Source organism: Leucoraja erinacea, chromosome 1 (assembly GCF_028641065.1).
Source record: "Leucoraja erinacea ecotype New England chromosome 1, Leri_hhj_1, whole genome shotgun sequence".
NCBI classification, from domain to species: Eukaryota; Metazoa; Chordata; class Chondrichthyes; order Rajiformes; family Rajidae; genus Leucoraja; species Leucoraja erinaceus.
The window spans coordinates 67,373,184-67,391,572 of NC_073377.1; the positions used below are offsets into that span (position 1 = coordinate 67,373,184).

The 18,389-nt window shown below is 41.1% G+C and overlaps 2 protein-coding genes across 2 annotated transcripts in view; one reads left to right on the forward strand and one right to left on the reverse strand.

Annotated features, from left to right (window-relative positions):
* LOC129697914 (ubiquitin-protein ligase E3A-like) overlaps window positions 1-15,080 on the reverse strand; it is a 35,903-nt gene extending 20,823 nt beyond the window's left edge. The window contains exons 1-5 of the mRNA XM_055636647.1: window positions 14,968-15,080; window positions 8,468-8,790; window positions 5,831-7,050; window positions 2,127-2,271; window positions 1,360-1,565 (exon numbers count right to left, since the gene is read on the reverse strand). Coding sequence (XP_055492622.1) covers window positions 1,360-1,565; window positions 2,127-2,271; window positions 5,831-7,050; window positions 8,468-8,790; window positions 14,968-15,032 — 1,959 coding nt within the window. The 5' untranslated portion in view covers window positions 15,033-15,080. The remainder of the gene's footprint in view (window positions 1-1,359; window positions 1,566-2,126; window positions 2,272-5,830; window positions 7,051-8,467; window positions 8,791-14,967) is intronic.
* A 195-nt stretch (window positions 15,081-15,275) lies between these two features.
* Window positions 15,276-18,389, forward strand: part of nfxl1 (nuclear transcription factor, X-box binding-like 1) — a 116,330-nt gene continuing 113,216 nt past the window's right edge. Inside the window, exon 1 of the mRNA XM_055636659.1 lies at window positions 15,276-15,570. Within this exon, the coding sequence (XP_055492634.1) occupies window positions 15,372-15,570 (199 nt within the window). The 5' untranslated portion in view covers window positions 15,276-15,371. The remainder of the gene's footprint in view (window positions 15,571-18,389) is intronic.

An 18,389-nucleotide genomic window follows, 5' to 3' on the forward strand; every position in this document is an offset into this window, starting at 1 on the left:
GACAGGCAGCATCTCTGGAGAGAAGGAAAGGGTGACATTTTGGGTCGAGACCCTTCTTCAGACTTAGATTTTAAATGGTTAACTCCATTTAAGGTCATGAGTGATAGGAGCAGAATTAGGCCATTCGGCCCATCAAGTCCACTCCGCCATTCAACCATGGCTGATCTATCTCTCCTAACTCCATTCTCCTGCCTTCTAACCCCTGAAACACGCACTAATACAAGTGCTTAGAAAGAAAGGTATTCAAAAAAATTCTGCTCAACTCATTTTCCACCTCGTTCAATAATTTGGACATTGACACGGGTTGCCCAATAGACTAATTGCATCAATTTTGTAATCAAACCTGGCAATGTCCCCAGTCAACGTTTCTGTAAGGATTGCAAGATCACACTCAGGAACAAAAATGTGACCCATTTTCCCTTTATGACTTAGACACAATAAAAGTTGTCTCATGTTGTCCCTCAGCACTAACTAGGCATTTTCACAATTGCTATGGTTGTTCATTGTCACTTTAAGAATGATATTCCTAATAAGCGATACTGTTCAACAGCTCAAGCTCTGCAAATAACACATTTACAAAGTTACACTGAATACTTCTATGGATTGTGGCCCCTTTTAACAATTCACCAACCTTTTCTTGACAACTTCCAGTCAATTTCTGTGGTTGGCCATAACCTGTCTTCTAATTTGTAAAATGTCTCTCTCTTACAAATATTAGACACATAGATTACAGATATTATAAATTGTAGATTACAATTTATACTGAGAATATTAGAAAGCTGATGCCGTTGGTCCATTATGCAGCCTGGGTCCAAATTACTGGAAGAGATGTGTTGAGGAGAGGATTGTTTTAGAATACCTACATTTCCAAGATGAAGGAAGCTTCGTTAACTCGAAAGCAGGCCCTTTAACCCACAAAATCCATGCAAATCACCAACCATTCATTTACACTAATTCTACATTAATCCTATCTTATTCTTCCCACATTTTTATCAACTCCCCTGTTTTTACCATTTACCTACTCACGGGGGATAATTAATCCACCAACCCATGTCTTTGGGATGATTGAGGAAACCAGGACACCCAGATGAAACTCAGTCAAACTCGACATTGGCACTACCCAAGACCAGGATTGAATCAGTCTCTAAAACTTTGAGGCAGCAGCTCTGCAAGCTGAACCACTGTGCACTTGATCCATCCAACTATACAATAGCTTTGTTTGCTGAAATCCATTTGCTATCAAATCACCTGTTGATTCACAAATAATTTTATGTTGATTTATTATTTTATATTGCAATATGTATTTAATTAAATATGATGAAAATTAACCTTAACATAGTAATTACAGGATTAACTTACTGGATGCGAATCAGCAAGATCTTCCAAAGTTCCCTTCTTGCCCATCAATTTTCTGTAAACCACCATAGGGAAGTGGACATCAAGAATGCAGTGATTGTATATTGCTAGACCCAGCACTATTCCAATTAGTGTGAATTGTCCATCATTCTCAAAAGAGGTAGGGTTGAACCAAAATTGTTTTGTATAGCTATCATAAGTAAACATTCCTATGGGAAGAAAAAAAAAATGTGGCCATTGGAATAAGGAAATTTCAATAATCTAACCATTTAGGAGAATGCTTGATGCATTGGTCTTTTGACATCCATCTTTCTTTCTCTTCCTATACAGGTTTATAATATGTAATCTTCAACATGAAATTTTCTGTCAAGAGCTGTGCACTAATCCTCTACTGAACATGATACATTCTTCTCTTCCTTCATCCCTTTTTACTAGTTCATTTTTAATTACAGAAATGCATCATCTAAACTGAGATTAATGGCAATTTCCAAGCACAAAAGAAACATGGCAAATGTTTGAAATTGGATTTTCAGTACACTGAATTACAAATATCATCACATTTGAATCATGCCCGATTTCCCAGAATTTCTTTCGAAAAACATTTTGATCTATCAATGTTATAATCCAAGGATGATGCCTTCAACAAATTTTATTTCTTCCTTTCATACCATGACTATTAAGTCCAAGAAATCTGCAATCATAGATAAAAAAAAAATTAAAAAAAATAGATTACTGAAATAATCAATGTCCGAATGTTAGAAAAATAATACCTATATCAGGATTAAAAATCTCTTCAACAACCAGCTGAAAGAATTCCTTGGAAACGCCACCTTCATCCACTCCTTGTTCACCCTCAAATTCCACGTACAGTTGCTTTTTCAAATCTGATGGATTCTCTGTGGCAATCATTTCCAACTGCAAATGATACAAATAAGGCAACTGAAATAATAAACTTCACATGCACTTCATAATATTACTCTAACATGCTCCTGAGGGAATAACTATCATGACCGTGGGACTTTCGGGATTCAAGCAACAGAAGTCTCACTGTGCCCCAACATGGTTCCATCATTTAAAAGAATGATAAAAGGCACAGGACTAATTACATATGTGATCTAATGAAGCACAATCAGGTATGTTACCACTTCTGACTAGTGCTTTGTGAATGATGAAAAAGCTTTGGGGTGTAAGGAAGAGTCACTCTCTATAGGATAGCCAGTTCCTGACCTGCTCTTACACAGTTGAGTTTCTGATCAAAGTCTGCAAACACATTAGATAGACACAAAAAGCTGGAGTAACTCAGCGGGACAGGCAACATCTCTGGAGAGAAGGAATGGGTGATGTTTCGGGTCGAGACCCTTCTTCAGACACACTAGACCTTACTTTAAAGGTGGTTCAATGTAAAAAATTACATCATACGTACTGAAAGATTTCAAATTTGTAATTTAGGGGCTTCCCTAATCCAATGGCCATTTTGCTACAAATTTTGCTACATTTTGCAGGAGGTTGAAGGTTGCGTTTGTCCACTTAACAATTTGTCTTTTTTCCATACTCATTTTGGTGACCAGTGAATCAAAATTTGGTGGACCTACAGTGAAAGTTCAAGCCTACTTCAGGATCATCCTCCGTGGTAACATGCACAATCAGCATCACTTAAATCACCAACTATTTTAGAACAAAACTGTGAAAAATAACAGTGGAAGGGAAAGCTAAAAATCAAGTTATTTTCAAATGAACGAGCCGAAATTTGCCAAAACTAACAGCAGCATATTATTATTAAACATAGTTCAGATTGATAGGGCCGAATAACATACAGCAATAGTGCAATGAAATATAATTTCAGTTGGTGAACCAATTGTCTATTTATGTACTGCTCCGTGATTACAGCTAAGGAATAGCAGGAGAAAGCAAATGTTATCGCCCATATCTAGTCTAAATCTACATTAAAAATACATTATTGGCAATATTATAAAATAAAAATATTGGAACTCAAAATCTGAAATTAAAACAAAAAATGCTGGAAACACTCAGCAGGTTAAGTAGAATCCATGGACATAAACAGTTAATATGTAGGAAGGAACTGCAGATGCTGGTTTACACCGAAGATAGACATAAAATGCTGGAGTAACTCAACGGGACAGGCAGTATCTCTGGATAGAAGGCATGGGTGACGTTTTGGGTTGAGACCCTTCTTCAGACTGATAGTCAGGGGAGAGGGAGACACAGCGACATGGAAGGGTAAGGTGTGAAAATGAGAGATCTCTCATTTTCAGAGATGCTGCCTGTCCCGCTGAGTTACATCAGCATTTTGTGTCTATAAATAGTTAATATTTCAAGTTGCCCGAAAAGTAAATTATTATTCTATTGGTCATAGAGTTAAGAATTATATATCACAGAAACAGACACCATGTCTGTGCCAGCCATCACGACTAAACCATTTGTCAGCACTAGCCATAATCTTTGGTGCTTTGCTGTTTAAAATGTACACCAACTCAAATGTTGAGAGAGTACCTGCCTACAACGTGGCCTCAGACATGGAGTTCCTAGTTTCAATCACCTTCGAAAAGAAAGAATTCTTCAAATTTCCTTTATATTTCCTAATCTTTATTTTAAAACCATATCCTCAACACCCTTACCAATCAAAAAAAGGTTCTATCTACCCTATGATCTCAGAATTGAATACACTTCAATCATGCAACCTATCAGCCTTTTCAGTTCCAAAGAAAACAAACCCAGACTATAGTGTTTCTCATATTATTATTAAATATTTTAAACTATTTTTAATAGTGGAATTTCAGCCCACCAAGTCCACACATTTCATCAATGAGTTATTCTCACAAGTACTATGTTATCCCACTTTTGCATCCATTCCTTACACACTAGGGGCAATTTTCAGAAGCCAATTAACCTACAAACTCGCACGTGTTTGGAATGTGAATGAAAACCCACACGAGATGTGGGTGAAAACACACGGAGTGACTCCATAGACAGTATCCAAGGTAAGGATCGTATCCGGGTTGCTGGCTCCATGAGACAGCAGCTATTCCAGCTGAGCCACTGTGCCATCCTAATCCGGAATGCTTGATACGGAATACAGTCATGTAAATCACCAACACCACTGTTTAAAGTCCAGATAATGTGACTGCAGGCTGGAAAGAACCAAGAATAATGACTAAATGTTTGCAAGGGGTCAAATAGAATTAAAAGACCACCAGGGGCGCCGGGAAGATGGCAGCCCTGCAGGCAGTCTGTTCGTTTTTTCTTTCTATTTGTTATTTTTTAGTTTGTTAAAAGTTTGTTTTAACGTTCTTTGGTTTGATTTATGTGGGGGGAGGGGGGAGGGGATCGGGGAAATCTTATTTTCAAGTTCTTACCTTCCTGGAGATGTGATCAATTTTCGGATCACATTCTCCGGGTTCTGCGGCCTACCATCGATGGAGCTGGAAGCCTCCTCGGACTGTGGTGAGCCCCACCGCGGGGGGCGGACTTAACATCAGAGCGAATCCCTTGCCTGGGATCGCTCCCACCGCGGACTTACCATCAAGGGCTCGCAGTCTTAGTAGAGGCTAGTCAGGAGCTCCAACATCGTGGAAGGCTTGACCAGCCCCGACGTGAAGTTCGATCGTCTAGTGCGGGGCTGCCGACCTTCCCCTAATGCAGGAGCTGAACGCCTCAAGGCGGAGGGCCCGAACGCCACCGGCTACGTGAGTCAAGATCATCCCATCAAAGGAGGGCTCGAGACCCCCGACCGAGGAAGAACATTAGGAAGGACTTGAACTTTATTTCGCCTTTCATCACAGTGAGGAATGTGTAGGAGTCACTGTGGTGGATGTTCATGTTAAAATGTGTTTTTGAGTGATTTGTTGCTTTTAATTGTATGACTGACCTAGCCAATGAAATTCCTCGTATGTTGTAAAACATACTTGGCGAATAAAGTGTGATTCTGATTCTGAAAATGCTGCCAAAAACTGGCATTTACACCTCTGTTTCTCTCCCCAGATACTGCCTTTTCTATAGTTTTTTCTAATACTTTGGGTATATTCCAAATCTGTTTTTTTTTTTTTTTGCTTTTATATTACCCAAAACAATAGAAACTAATTTAAAGATGTGTTTTATTCGAAATAAAATGATTCTTTAGCCATTTAGTTGGCGGCACAGTAGTGGAGATGAATCCTGACTACGGATGCTGTCTGGACGGAATTTGTACGTTCTCCCTGTGATTGCCGCCTGGTTTTTTTTGGGTGCTCCGGTTTCCTCCCACATTCCAAAGCCAAGCAGGTTTGTAGGTTGATTGGCTTCTGGTAATCATTGGTTGGCGCAGTCTCGGTGGGCCGAAGGACCTGTTTCCACGCTGTATCTCCAAACTAAGCTAGTGATTGTTGGGAATTTAAATTAAATCTATTAACAAATATAATTACATTTCTTTGGCATTGGCAATTAGAAAAGATAGCTTAGCACAAAAAAAAGTACATACCCGTACAAGTGCATCATCAATCATATGATCACGCCTTACTTTTAGTCGAAGATAAGGTTGAACTTGCTGTCCTTGTACCAAGTTGTACAGCACAGTTATGCGGCGTTCACTGAACATTCGGATTCTGTTGTCATAATAGAGGCCTTGACTTTTTGTATAGGGAGTAAGGAGGAATGGACAAGTCAAGAAAGAAAATTTCTTCTCGCTATCCACTTTAAAAAATATGTAGTCTTTATCCACTGCAAGGACATTATTTAATGATTCATTAACAAATTCATCATAAGGTACGACTGGTCGACAGCAGTCAATAGTCTTAAAATTAAGTATTTTTTCCAACGGGTCCACCCGGGGACCTTTCTTGTAATTGGTGTCCTCGATTAAAAGATTCTGTTGCAAATTCCTCTCTCTGGTTTCTTGTGAGGACTCTTCATCATCATTCTCTAAGGTCAACACTCCACCCAGCAAATTTGCATAGTACACCAATTTCAGACACTTAGTTGCTGCAACTACGACATCATCTTCATTCACCAAATTTCGAGAACTATAATCATTGCTTATAACTTTGTATGTAATAAGCTGCTGAAAGACCTCAATCATTCTGCGGGTATCATTCGAGCTGTATGTTGACCACAGTTGAATTAGATTGGCTTGTGCTGACAGCGGAAGCTTGCACATTGCTTTGCAGAACATAGGTAAGGCTGATTCCAGATACTCAGGGCTATGAAGGTTATGATTTTCCATGACAATTATGAATACATTTAGGTAGTTTGAATCTCTGTTGTAAGCATTATGATAACTTAAATCACATTCCACGTCTGGTGACAGATACATCAAAGCATTAATCAGTGCGGTTTCAATCCGGTTATGTAAAAGTAGTTTTCTGTACACTCTCCGAACAGATTTCACATCAACAGTTACATCTTCTGGCTTAACTGATTGCGCAAGACAATCACATGATTTCTGTTGAGAGCAGCAAGGTACTGAATCTTCGCTTCCAAACACGGTTATTGTTTTATCACCTTTTTCCACATCAGCTGGTGTGTTTTTTGGTAGACAGTTCAAGCATGTTTTCTGCATTTCTGGTTTCCTAAAGCTCTTAACAAGCTTTTCCGCACTGGAGAATATCCGACCAATAACACGCACCAGAAGTGAAAAGTCTCCAGTTTCATTGCAAACATTAAGAATTTCATTTACTTTTTCTTCAGTAAGGTAGCTTATGTCTAGAAATTAAAGTAAATTATTCAGAAATCAGAGGACATAGATGGAAAGATATCTGATTATCTCAACATAAATAACTACAATACAATGTTGACCTAATCAATCTACGTTTGTAGACATTTCACTTTTCATAAAAGAAGCCATCAGAACTATATCAGAATTTTATCAGAATTATATGATTGTCAATAAGAAAGAATTATCACCAGTTACTTTACAATCATTGGGAAACAATTGAGTAGATCAGCACCTTATTTCACCGTGCTCTGATATGCAAATGATAACATTTTGAGAAAAACCTTTATAAAGGGAAAAAACACTTAATTCTGGTTCTCGTGAAATCACTAAAGTAACTTTTACATGTTTCTAATTTCTTTTTTCTCTAATATTGGCAGGTAAACTGCTGCAACATGCCTCCAGTGACTTAGGGTCAATCCTGACCTAGGGTGCTGTCTGGAGTTTTCAATTTCTTCCTGTGTATGTTAAGCTTTCCCCAGATGCTCAAGTTTCCTCCTATTTTCCAAGACATGCTCGTTGGTGACTTAAACAGCCATTGTAAATTGCCCCAATGTAAGGCGAAGAATCAATGTAGAGTTGAAGGGCAGGTGAGAGCAAACAGGACAAAGAAAGTAAGCAGGGAAATGAGATTGATGGGACTCTCCAAGACAAGCAGACTGAATGGACCAAATGGTCTACTTATATGTCACACAAAAATATGAAATGTGACACATGGAAAATAATAGGTGTTTTATTATGTCTTAAAAACACATGCTAGATCCTATTGTTTAACTGCACGTGATTTTTTTCCTGTGTAAATGTTTACATCTTAATGATTTTCACACGTTAACAAATGTTGAAATCTTATTCTGATCAGCAGTTAGTTATTTTGCAGTTTGCATTCCAATGCAGTGAGCATTGCATGAATTTAGAGCAAATTCCCTATAACTTACACTTTAGGCTTGACATGGGTGCTTTGCATTACATTTTAGTGGAAGTGAATGGGGAAGAGGTGTTGGGGGGAATTTGATAAACCATTATTATTTTATAATCTTCTAAATTGTTTGAACCTCACATTAAAACCAATTTTGGTCATTTTTTAATCTTTGAAATGCTTTGAAAATTAGAGATGTGTCTTTTTTTTTGTCAACACAGCAGCACAACAATGGTTTTAGTGGGCTGAGCAAAAAGGAGATCGGGGTGGTAGCATTCAGCAACAAGAGTGCTTGATAAAAGCATGAGAGGACGAGGCACTATTGGAATTGCCTCTCAATGAAGCAGCAATGATTTAAATGTACATAGACAAAAGATATATTAAACATTGATTCTTATTTAGCATTAATGTTTTAAGATAAGCAGAATAGTAACTCAATTTTTAAAAGAACTTTTCTCGATTAGCATGTACTCTACAAGAAAAAACTATACCTTGAAAGCTGTCTTGCTTCTGTTTCTCACTGCAGATTACGTCAGTGTCATTTTCCGCAACAGATTTGAGATCTTTATGTTTAAACTTGTCGTGTGAAATATTTTGACAAAGCAATGATCTCAGCTTTTTAGTCGGCCAACCTACACATAACTCTGCCCTGGTCCGATATAACTCCAGAGCTCTGGCCGCAGCTTGATTATTGTCCAACTGCTTGAACCCTGGGCAGGAAGCACAGTTGCCATTTGCACAGAACTCATTTCCACAGCCTTTTGTTAACTGACAGTAGTAACCTTCAATCAATTGTTTGGCAACTTCACGTTTCCTAAAAGAAATAAAAAGTTGTTTTGGTTAGTGTTAAAGTCTCCCATTTATTGATTATATGTTTTATTTCATTACTTTAAATCATTTACATGTGAATTTACTTAACACTAAGTATTCACTGTTTTCAGTGCAGATGAATCATTATGAACTACTAAGTGAAAACATTTCATATAACAATTCAAATAAAATTCCTCAATTTGCAATTATTTTATTTGCAAACAAAGTTCAAGGTTTTTCCATGAGATCCAAGAACCTATTAGATTATTCTATTTCTATATTGTTATTTCTGCTGGCATACGCATATTCAAAATAATAGCTTGCCATACATCACTGAAGTTGAGCCAAACGGACTGAGTGTTGTTAATATTTCTTGTAAAGTTTGCCTGTTCTTAGACAAAGCTGAAAATAAAACTTTACAGGAATCGCTTACAAAATATCAAACATCAATCAAAGCAAAATCCCAGACAAGCAGATGATGCTCGACCCAACCCATCATGTACACTCACCATGAAGCCAACTTTTATTTTCTGGATGCAGAATTGAACAAGCTGACTCTGTGCACCCAAGATGTTTCCGTGTGAGACAGGGCAGCCTCCAATATGTATCCAATTGCGAATTTACACTAAAGCCCTAATTTTCCTCAGTCTCCACCAGCAGCAGATTGCTCTGATGGTTTCGAGCAGTTTCAATCAAATGCTTTTGGACAGATATTAAACACCTCTGATAGTCAAAGAAATTTGCAAGCAATCCAAATATATTTTTAAAATTCATTTACAGAAATTACACATGTAAAATTTAAATCCAATTACACACACCTGAAGAAATAAATAAATACTGAAGAAAACATTAACTCAGAGTAAAATGTTTTCCTATATCCACAGATTATTCTACTTTCTTCCATGGTCCTTCTTGATATAAAACTGAAGATTTGCATGCAAAATGCACCTGCCCTCTCTCGTCAACAGTAGCTCTCCACTACTCAATAGTAAGTGGAGCAGAGATCAGATGCAACATTGTCTTAACTTCACCCCGTATCCCACTTCCATATTTGGCTGCACATGCGTGGTAGCTTAAAACACGAGCTGCAAATAGCCCCAGCAGGACAGCTGAGTGTCAGTCAGAAAGGTTGAGGGCAGCAGAATAAATTGCTACTATCGTAACCAGCATAATATAAATCCTGTTGTGCAATGTTACATGTTGACTATGCACAATTTTCATTTACATCCTGAACTCATCTGTGCAATGGGATATGACAAGTACATATCACAAAATGTGTACAGTTGTAGATGCCATATTTTCCTTTAGGCAATCAACAAAACCTCTACTTCCTTCTTAACTGCCTGCACAAAATCACATGGCAATATTTTAAAAATGTATTATATTGAGGTCCAACCTAATGTGCAAATTGTACAACTTACATTTGGGTCTTACATTCATTCAGTTACAGTGTCCTCCATAATTTTTGGCCGGCAGTTCATTCTACAGCAAGACAATGATCCCAAACATACTGCTAAAACAATAGAGGAGTTTTTCAAAGCTAAAAAATGATCAATTCTTGAGTGGCCAATTCTTGAGTGGTCAATCACCGAATCTGAACCCAATTGAGCATGCCTTTTATATGCTGAACAGAAAACTAGCCCCCAAAACAAGCATAAGCTAAAGATGGCTGCAATACAGGCTTGGCAGAGCATCACCAGAGAAGACACCCAGCAACTGGTGATGTCCAAGAATCGCAGACTTCAAGCAGTCATTGCATGCAAAGGATATGCAACAAACTACTAAACATGACTACTTTCATTTACATGACATTGCTGTCCCAAACATGGTGCCCTGAAATGGGGGGGACTATATATATATATATATATATATATATATATATATATATATATATATATATATATATATATACTGCTGTAATTTCTACACGGTGAAGCCAAAATGTTTAACAATGGCCTTTATTAAAATCTGACAATGTGCACGTTAACCACGTGATTTTTTGTATTATAATAGATAATAAACAATAGACAATAAGTGTAGGAGTAGGCCATTCTGCCCATCAAACCAGCACCCCTATTCAATATTATCATGGCTGATCATCCCCAATCAGTATTCCGTTCCTGCCTTCTCCCCATATCCTCTGACTCCGCTATCTTTAAGAGCCCTATCTGGCTCTCTCTTGAAAGTATCCAGAGAACCGGCCTCCAGGGCCCTCTGAGGCAGAGAATTCCACAGACTCACAACTCTCTGTGAGAAAAAGTATTTCCTCATCTCCGTTCTAAATGGCTTACCCCTTATTCTTAAACTGTGGCCCCTGGTTCTGGACTCACCCAACATCGGGAACATGTTTCCTGCCTCCAGCGTGTCCAAACCCTTAATAATCTTATATGTTTCAATAACATCCCCTCTCATACTTCTAAATTCCAGAGTATACAAGCCCAGCTGCTCCATTCTTTCAGCATATGACAGTTCCGCCATCCTGGGAATTAACCTTGTAAACCTACTGCACTCTCTCAATAGCAAGAATGTCCATCCTAAAATTAGTGGACCAAAATTGCACACAATACTCCAGGTGTGATCTCACTAGGGCCCTGTACAACTGCAAAAGGACCTCTTTGCTCCCATACTCAACTCCTCTTGTTATGAAGGCCAACATGCCATTCGCTTTCTTCACTGCCTGCTGCACCTGCACGCTTACTTTCATTGACTGATGAACAAGCACCCCCCAGATCCCGTTGTAATTCCCCTTTTCAAATCTCAAATTGTGTAGTACAGAGGCAAATAAATAAATGATGGGTCTTTGTCCCAAATATTATGGAGGGCACTGTACATCTGTTGATCTCAGGCCTCCTCTGCCACATACGGAAGTTTTACTATGCAATCCCATAACAATCACATCCTGGATTTTAACTACAGTACTAATTTTAATACATCAAGGGATATGTCTTTGGTGGGAAAAAACAATTGTGAAATGTGACATAAACAACTAAGCTCAGGTAAACAGTCCACAGACAACTTAATTACATGATTATGGTTCTTTCCCCAAAAACAAAAAGGTTGGTTGTTTTATTCAACTAATTGCTCCTATCAAAAGTAGACATGAAATACAAAAAATTCTAGAAACAATCAGGTGGCCAGATATCCTCTGTGCAAAAACTATCTTACCATTGTTTGCTGCATACCATGCAGTGAACTTTAACCGTTTTCCATTTTTATTTCAGATTTCCAGCATATGCAGTTTTTTTGGATTAACAGAATTTAGATAGAACCTCCTAATCAGTCACAATACACAAAGTAAGTTCCAGTCTGCGAAAAGAGCCAGTGAAATGCATACACAGAGATGCGAGAGACTGCAAGCATTGAAATCTGGAGCATAAAACAAACTGCAAAGAAATTTAATGGATCAAGCAACATCTGTTGAGCCAAAGGGATAATTTGTATTTTGGGTCGAGGCACTGCATCATATGAATTGCAAATCACTTTTTCTGAACAAGACCATTAGAAAACAATGTGAATGGATTCAGGTTCAGGTTAGTTTATTATCATATAAACAAGGATGCAACATAATTCCTTGTTCACATAAAGAGTACACCGCATACATGATGATAAAGTAATAAAATCAATAAAAGCAATAGGCAAAATGGTGCAAAGATTGTAATGGAATCTCTGGTAGACAAAAATGTTGAAGAAACACAGCGGGTGAGGCAGCATTTATGGAGCGAAGGAAATAGGGAACGTTTCGGGTCGAGACCCTTCTTCATTTTGGAGAGAGGAGGAGAACTTCTTCAAAGTAGGCATACCTTGAGGAGATTTTGCAGTGGAGTAGACAAAATGTTTAAGAAGGAACTGTAGATGCTGGAAAATCAAAGGTAGACAAAAATGCTGGAGAAACTCAGCAGGTGAGGCGGCATCTACGGAGCGAAGGAAATAAGCAACGTTTCAGGTCGAGACCCTTCTTCATTTTGGAGAGAGGAGGAGAACTTCTTCAAAGTAGGCATACCTTGAGGAGATTTTGCAGTGGAGTAGACAAAATGTTTAAGAAGGAACTGTAGATGCTGGAAAATCAAAGGTAGACAAAAATGCTGGAGAAACTCAGCACGTGAGGCGGCATCTATGGAGCGAAGGAAATAAGCAACGTTTCAGGTCGAGACCCTTCTTCAGTCTGTAGTATTTCAAAAAAATACTAAAGTACAACAAGGAATTAGAGAGTTAAGAAGAGCAAGTGTGAGTGGCAGACTGGCAGCACCTCTGTGAAGTAAATTTGAAAGAGTTGATAAATTCAGGGGGCTGACAGTCGTGAGGCAGAAGCTGTTCTTAAGTATGGACGTCTGGCTGTTCAAGTTCCTGTACTTTCTCCCAGAAAGTAGAAGGGAGAAAAAGGAATGGCCAAGATAGCTGACATCCTTGACAAAACTTCCAATCTTGCTGATGTAATGCACCATTAAGATGGACTGGGTTGAAAGAAGTTACGAGCCTGTTATGTTCTGTATTCACCACTTTCTGTAGGTTCGGACAGTTAAGAGCAGTGTGGTTGTCATACCAGGCTGAGATGTATCCCATCAGAAACTTTCTGCAGTGCAGCTGCACATGTTCCAGAAAATCCTCATGCTCCTCAAATCTCTCAGACGCTGTAGTAATTTGCTCAAGGTGGAGACACGAAGAAGTGTTGGTTTACCAAAAAGTGCTGGAACAACTCAGCAGATCAGGCAGTATTGGTAGTGTTTAAGAGGGAACTGCAGATGCTGGAGTATCGAAGGTTACACAGAAAAGCTGGAGAAACTCAGCGGGTGCAGCAGCATCTATGGAGCGAAGGAAATAGGCAACGTTTCGGGCCGAAACCCTTCTTCAGACAGGTAGTGTTTGAGGTTGGGACTCTTCTTCAAACTCAAGAAGGTGGTCTGAAGAAGGGTCCAGATCTGAACCATCACCTATTTATATTCTCCAGAAATGCTGCCTGACCCACTGAGTACTCCAACATTTTATCAACTTATCTACTTTTTTGAACATTACATCAGTGTGAAAAGACCAAATGCTAATAATATGGATGCCGAGGCACTTGAAGAAGTTAACCATCTCTATAAAGGCTACATTGATGACATGATTGTGTTCTCCCTCTCACTCCATGGTTCCTTTGGTTAACTGCCAACTCCAAACTTTTTCTTCATGCTAATGTTAAGGGCTATATTATTCTTCTGACACCATGACAGCAGGTTCTTGATCTTCTTTCCTGTGTTCTGTCTCATCGTTATTGTTAATCCAGCCAACACCAGTGGTATTATTGCCAACCTACATTGGGTTGGTGCTACACTTGACCACACAATAGTGGAAGTAGAGGGTGTCTGCTGGTTAGGAAATCCAGAAACCAGTTGTAGATGGAGGTCCTAAGACCAAGATCTAGGAGTTTAGACAAGAGCTTATTCAGTATTATTGTGCTGAAGGCCACGTTGTTATCAGTGAATATTATACCAACATAAGTGTTCTTATTGTCAAGATGATCCAGAGCTCAATGGTGGGCACGGGCAATGGTGTTCTCCGTAGACCCATTTTTCGTGTATGCAAATTTGAAAGGGGTCTAGATTGGCCGGAAGACTGGTGGGTCATTAAAATTCTTTCATTATGGTTGGTTGTTAGAGCTATTGGTTGGCATTGAGACAAATCTCTTATTTTTCCTGGGTACTGAAATAATGGAGGCTTCCTTAAAGTAGATGGCAGCCGAAGTCTGTTGAAGTGAGAGGTTAATCAATGATGCCAGTCACCTGGCATCCGATTGATTGAACTGAAAATATAGGTTATATGCATAAATAGACAAGAACCGTTGCACATTTGAAGTGGTGTGATTAACTATTGACAATTCACAATTAATTGAACATCAACCGGCATTACATTAGTATTGACGCTGCCAAGTGCTCCGAATTTATTAATTTAACACTGTGAAGAATGCGGAAATGACCGCAATTGCAGCAAATTCAGAAATTTGCAAGGAAAAAACTGAAGAGATTCCCGCAACAGGAAAGTAAAATATACGCTGTCCGCACGAAACTGAGCAGGGCCAGACCCCGGTAACTGCAGCCGGCCGGCCGGGCTGCAGACAGGCGAGGCCCCGCTCGGGGTGGCCGGGCCCTGTGGTGCTGGTGCAGTCGCGGCTCGGTAACTAAGGGCGGGCGGGCGGACACTCACTCACCGCTTCAGACTGGCTGGGGAGCGTGCAAGCAGCCTGACAGCGACGTTGGTGTCAGGGGAAGTCATGCGAGTCCGCTGAAGGAGACGCGCCGACAGTCTCCCCCTCCCCGTCCCCACCCCCGCCCCTACACGCACGCGCACGCCCGCACGCCCGCGCACCCCCGCCCCTTGGCGCGCTCACCGCCCGCACGCACGCACGCCCACCGAAACCGCAACTCCGTCGCCCCGCACGTCGTTGGATGACGTTGCGAATGTGAACTACAATCCCCGCAATGCACCGGGTTAGCAGCGGACATGCGCAGTGAATCGATGCCGCGTGTCTGCCGGGCATGCGCAGTTGGTGGTGCTGGGACCTGGATGGCCGGTGTGGGGACGCTGCAGTTGTAGAGGCGAGGGAGAGGGGCCATGGAGCCCGCCTGGCGACAGGCTGGTCGGGGCCGCGGGCGAGGACGTGGGAGAGGCAAAACAAGCGCCGACCAAGTGCCCGGGACCAAAGGAGCATCGCAGGCCGGCAGGAGCGATGTCAGGCCCGCAAATGGAAGGGGCTGCAGTCTTAGCACCGCCGCCATCACCAGGTCAAGGAGTCAGCCTGACGCAAGCAATGGTAAATAATCCCGTGCACTGCCTGCCACTTCAACGGAGTTGTGCACAGCACAATCTAGCTCCGTTGGAAATACGGATGGAAGAATGTCAGATAAAGTTTAATCTGGAGAACTGTCATTTTGGGAGGTTGCGTTAAAGTGCGGAGTAATTGCAGACTCTTGGGAGTATTTGTATACATCGTACCTGATAGTATCCATAAATGGATGAAATGGAAAAGAAGAAAAATGCTGGAATTTGGAGCATAAAATGAGGTGGAACTCTATGTCAGGCAGTATCTGTGGAGTGAAATGGACAGGTACAATATTGGGTCTGGACCCTTCATCGAGACTAGAACAATAGAGGGCAGATAACCAGCATAAAGGAGTGGTAAGAAAGCATACTACAGCCTGGTCCACCACTGATTTTATGGCAACTGATTGTCTGGTGCCTCCTTTAATCCCATCAAAATCAGGAGAGTGAACTTGAAATCTCCCCAGGAGGTCCCCAGAAAATCTGGTGACCAGGTCGGATGAGGCGGCTGATCTTTTGATCTCATCAGGACTTCTGCGACTGATTGACGGGTCGAATTTGCCTCCTGCCGCCAGGGCTTTAGAACTTCTGCCTGGCTGGAGCTGACAGAGGCAGCTTCTCCAGAGAGTAGGAATGGGTGATGATTTGGGTTGAGACGCCTTCTTCAGACTGAGCGTCAGGGGAGAGGGAGATTAGAGATATGGAAGGGTAATGTGAAAACGACATATCAAACAATAAATTTGAATACAATACAAAGCAGATGCTGCTCAAGTAAATATAGAATAGTTCATTGTAAGCTACGGGGAAGGTGAGAACGAAGCATACAATCGGTAAAATTAATCAGTAGTACAGTGAAACTAGTCGGGGAGGTAGGGTGGAGGAGGGACAGAGAAAGAGAGAACGCAAGGGTTACTTGAAGTTAGAGAAATCAATATCATACCGCTGGGTTGTAAGCTGCCCAAGAGAAATATGAGGGTCTTTCCCTCCAATTTGCGTTGAACCTTACTCTGACTGGAGGAGGTCGAGGTCAGAAAGGTCAGTATGGGAATGGGAGGGGGAGTTAAAGTGTTTGGCCACCGGGTGATCGCGAAAACCGAGGCGGATTGAGCTAAGGTGTTCAGCGAAACGAGCACCGAGCCTGCGCTTGGTCTTGCCGATATGTAGGAGCACACACCTGAAACAGCGGATAGTGTAGATGAGGTTGGAGGAGGTGCAAGTGAACCTCTGCCTCACCTGAAAGGACTGTCGGGGTCTTTAGACGGAGTCGAGGGAGGAGGTATAGGGACAGGTGTTGCATCTCCTGTGGTTGCAAGGGAAAATGCCTGGGGAAGGGGTGGTTTGGGTGGGAAGGGATGAGTTAACCAGGGAATTGCAGAGGGAACAGTCTGCGGACAATGGAAAAGGGTGGAGATGGGAAGATGCGGCTAGTGGTGGGATCCCGTTGGAGGTGACAAACATGTCGGAGGATTATGTGCTGTATGTGACGGCTGATGGGGTGAAAGGTGAGAACTAGGGGGCTCTGGCCCTGTTGCGACTGGGGGAAATGGGAACAAGAGCGGAGCTGCGTGATATCGAGGAGACCCTTGTGAGGGCCTCAGCTATGATGGACGAGGGGAACTTCTGTTCCCTAACAAATTAGGATATCTCCGACGTCCTAGTATGGACTTATTATGAGTGGAGGATAGAGTCTTTGCAGGAGGCATGGTGGGAATAAGTGTAGTCTAGATAGCTGTGGGAGTCAGTAGGTTGTTATCGTTAGTCTTTCTCCTCTAATGGAGACAGTGAGATCAAGAAACGGAAGGGAGATGTCAGTGATGGACCAAGTGAATTTGAGTGCAGGATGAAAATTGGTAGTGAAGTTAATAATGAAACTAAAGTTTATGAAAATGGAACATAATTGCTTTCCACCAGATTAAAACTAAGAGATGACATTCTAAAGTTTTTTTTTCTGTCGTCTGTATTAGTCAAATAGTACAGAAATAAACCCTTACGCCTTCACTGCTCGTTAAGTACACATCTGTGATCATCTCATTTTCCAGGATTTGACCCATAACCTTCAATGCCTTGGTGCACAACCAAGTTCTTCTTAAATATCATGGGTGTTTTTGTGTTGTGTTCCAGATTCTGTCTAGTGACTCTAGTGAATCTCCTCTGCACAATCCAATGTATTCTGTTTTATCTGTAACGTGGTGACCTGAAATGCATGCAGTACTCCAGCAATGACTGAACCAATGTTTTCAAATGTTATACCATAGTCCACATCTCATAGCTGAAAATTTATAATCTGTTAGCCCAGCAGATTTATCCCTTGATTTCCACTGCAGCTTGGGATACATGTTTGCTCCTCTGGATTTGTGCCTCAGGCAGGAGATATATCTGACATGGTCAAATATCATTGATGGGAATTAAAAATAAATACAAATGCTGGAGATCCGAAATAAAAATAAGCATGTGAAACCAATGACCACAAGAGTCCTGGAAAGCCACGCCCAAATGAAGGCCTTTTTGAGCCTGGCTCACCTGCCGCTGAACTGGGAGAGAGAAACCGATGACTGGGATCTGGAGAGGAGATGGAAGGAGTCGGCGGCGGCAGTGGACGCTGGACCAGAGGCAGTAGGAAGAACTGGGCTGTCTTAAGGGGCTGTCCCACTGCGGCGACCTAATTTGTGAGTTAAGAAGAGTGTCATTGACCTTGAAGTTGAAGGGCACTTGCCTGGAAAACTGCGAGCTGGATCGACCGTCCGCGTTGAAATTGCGAGCTGGACCGACTGACCGTGCGTGCGTGCGTGCGCGCGCGCGCACACACACACA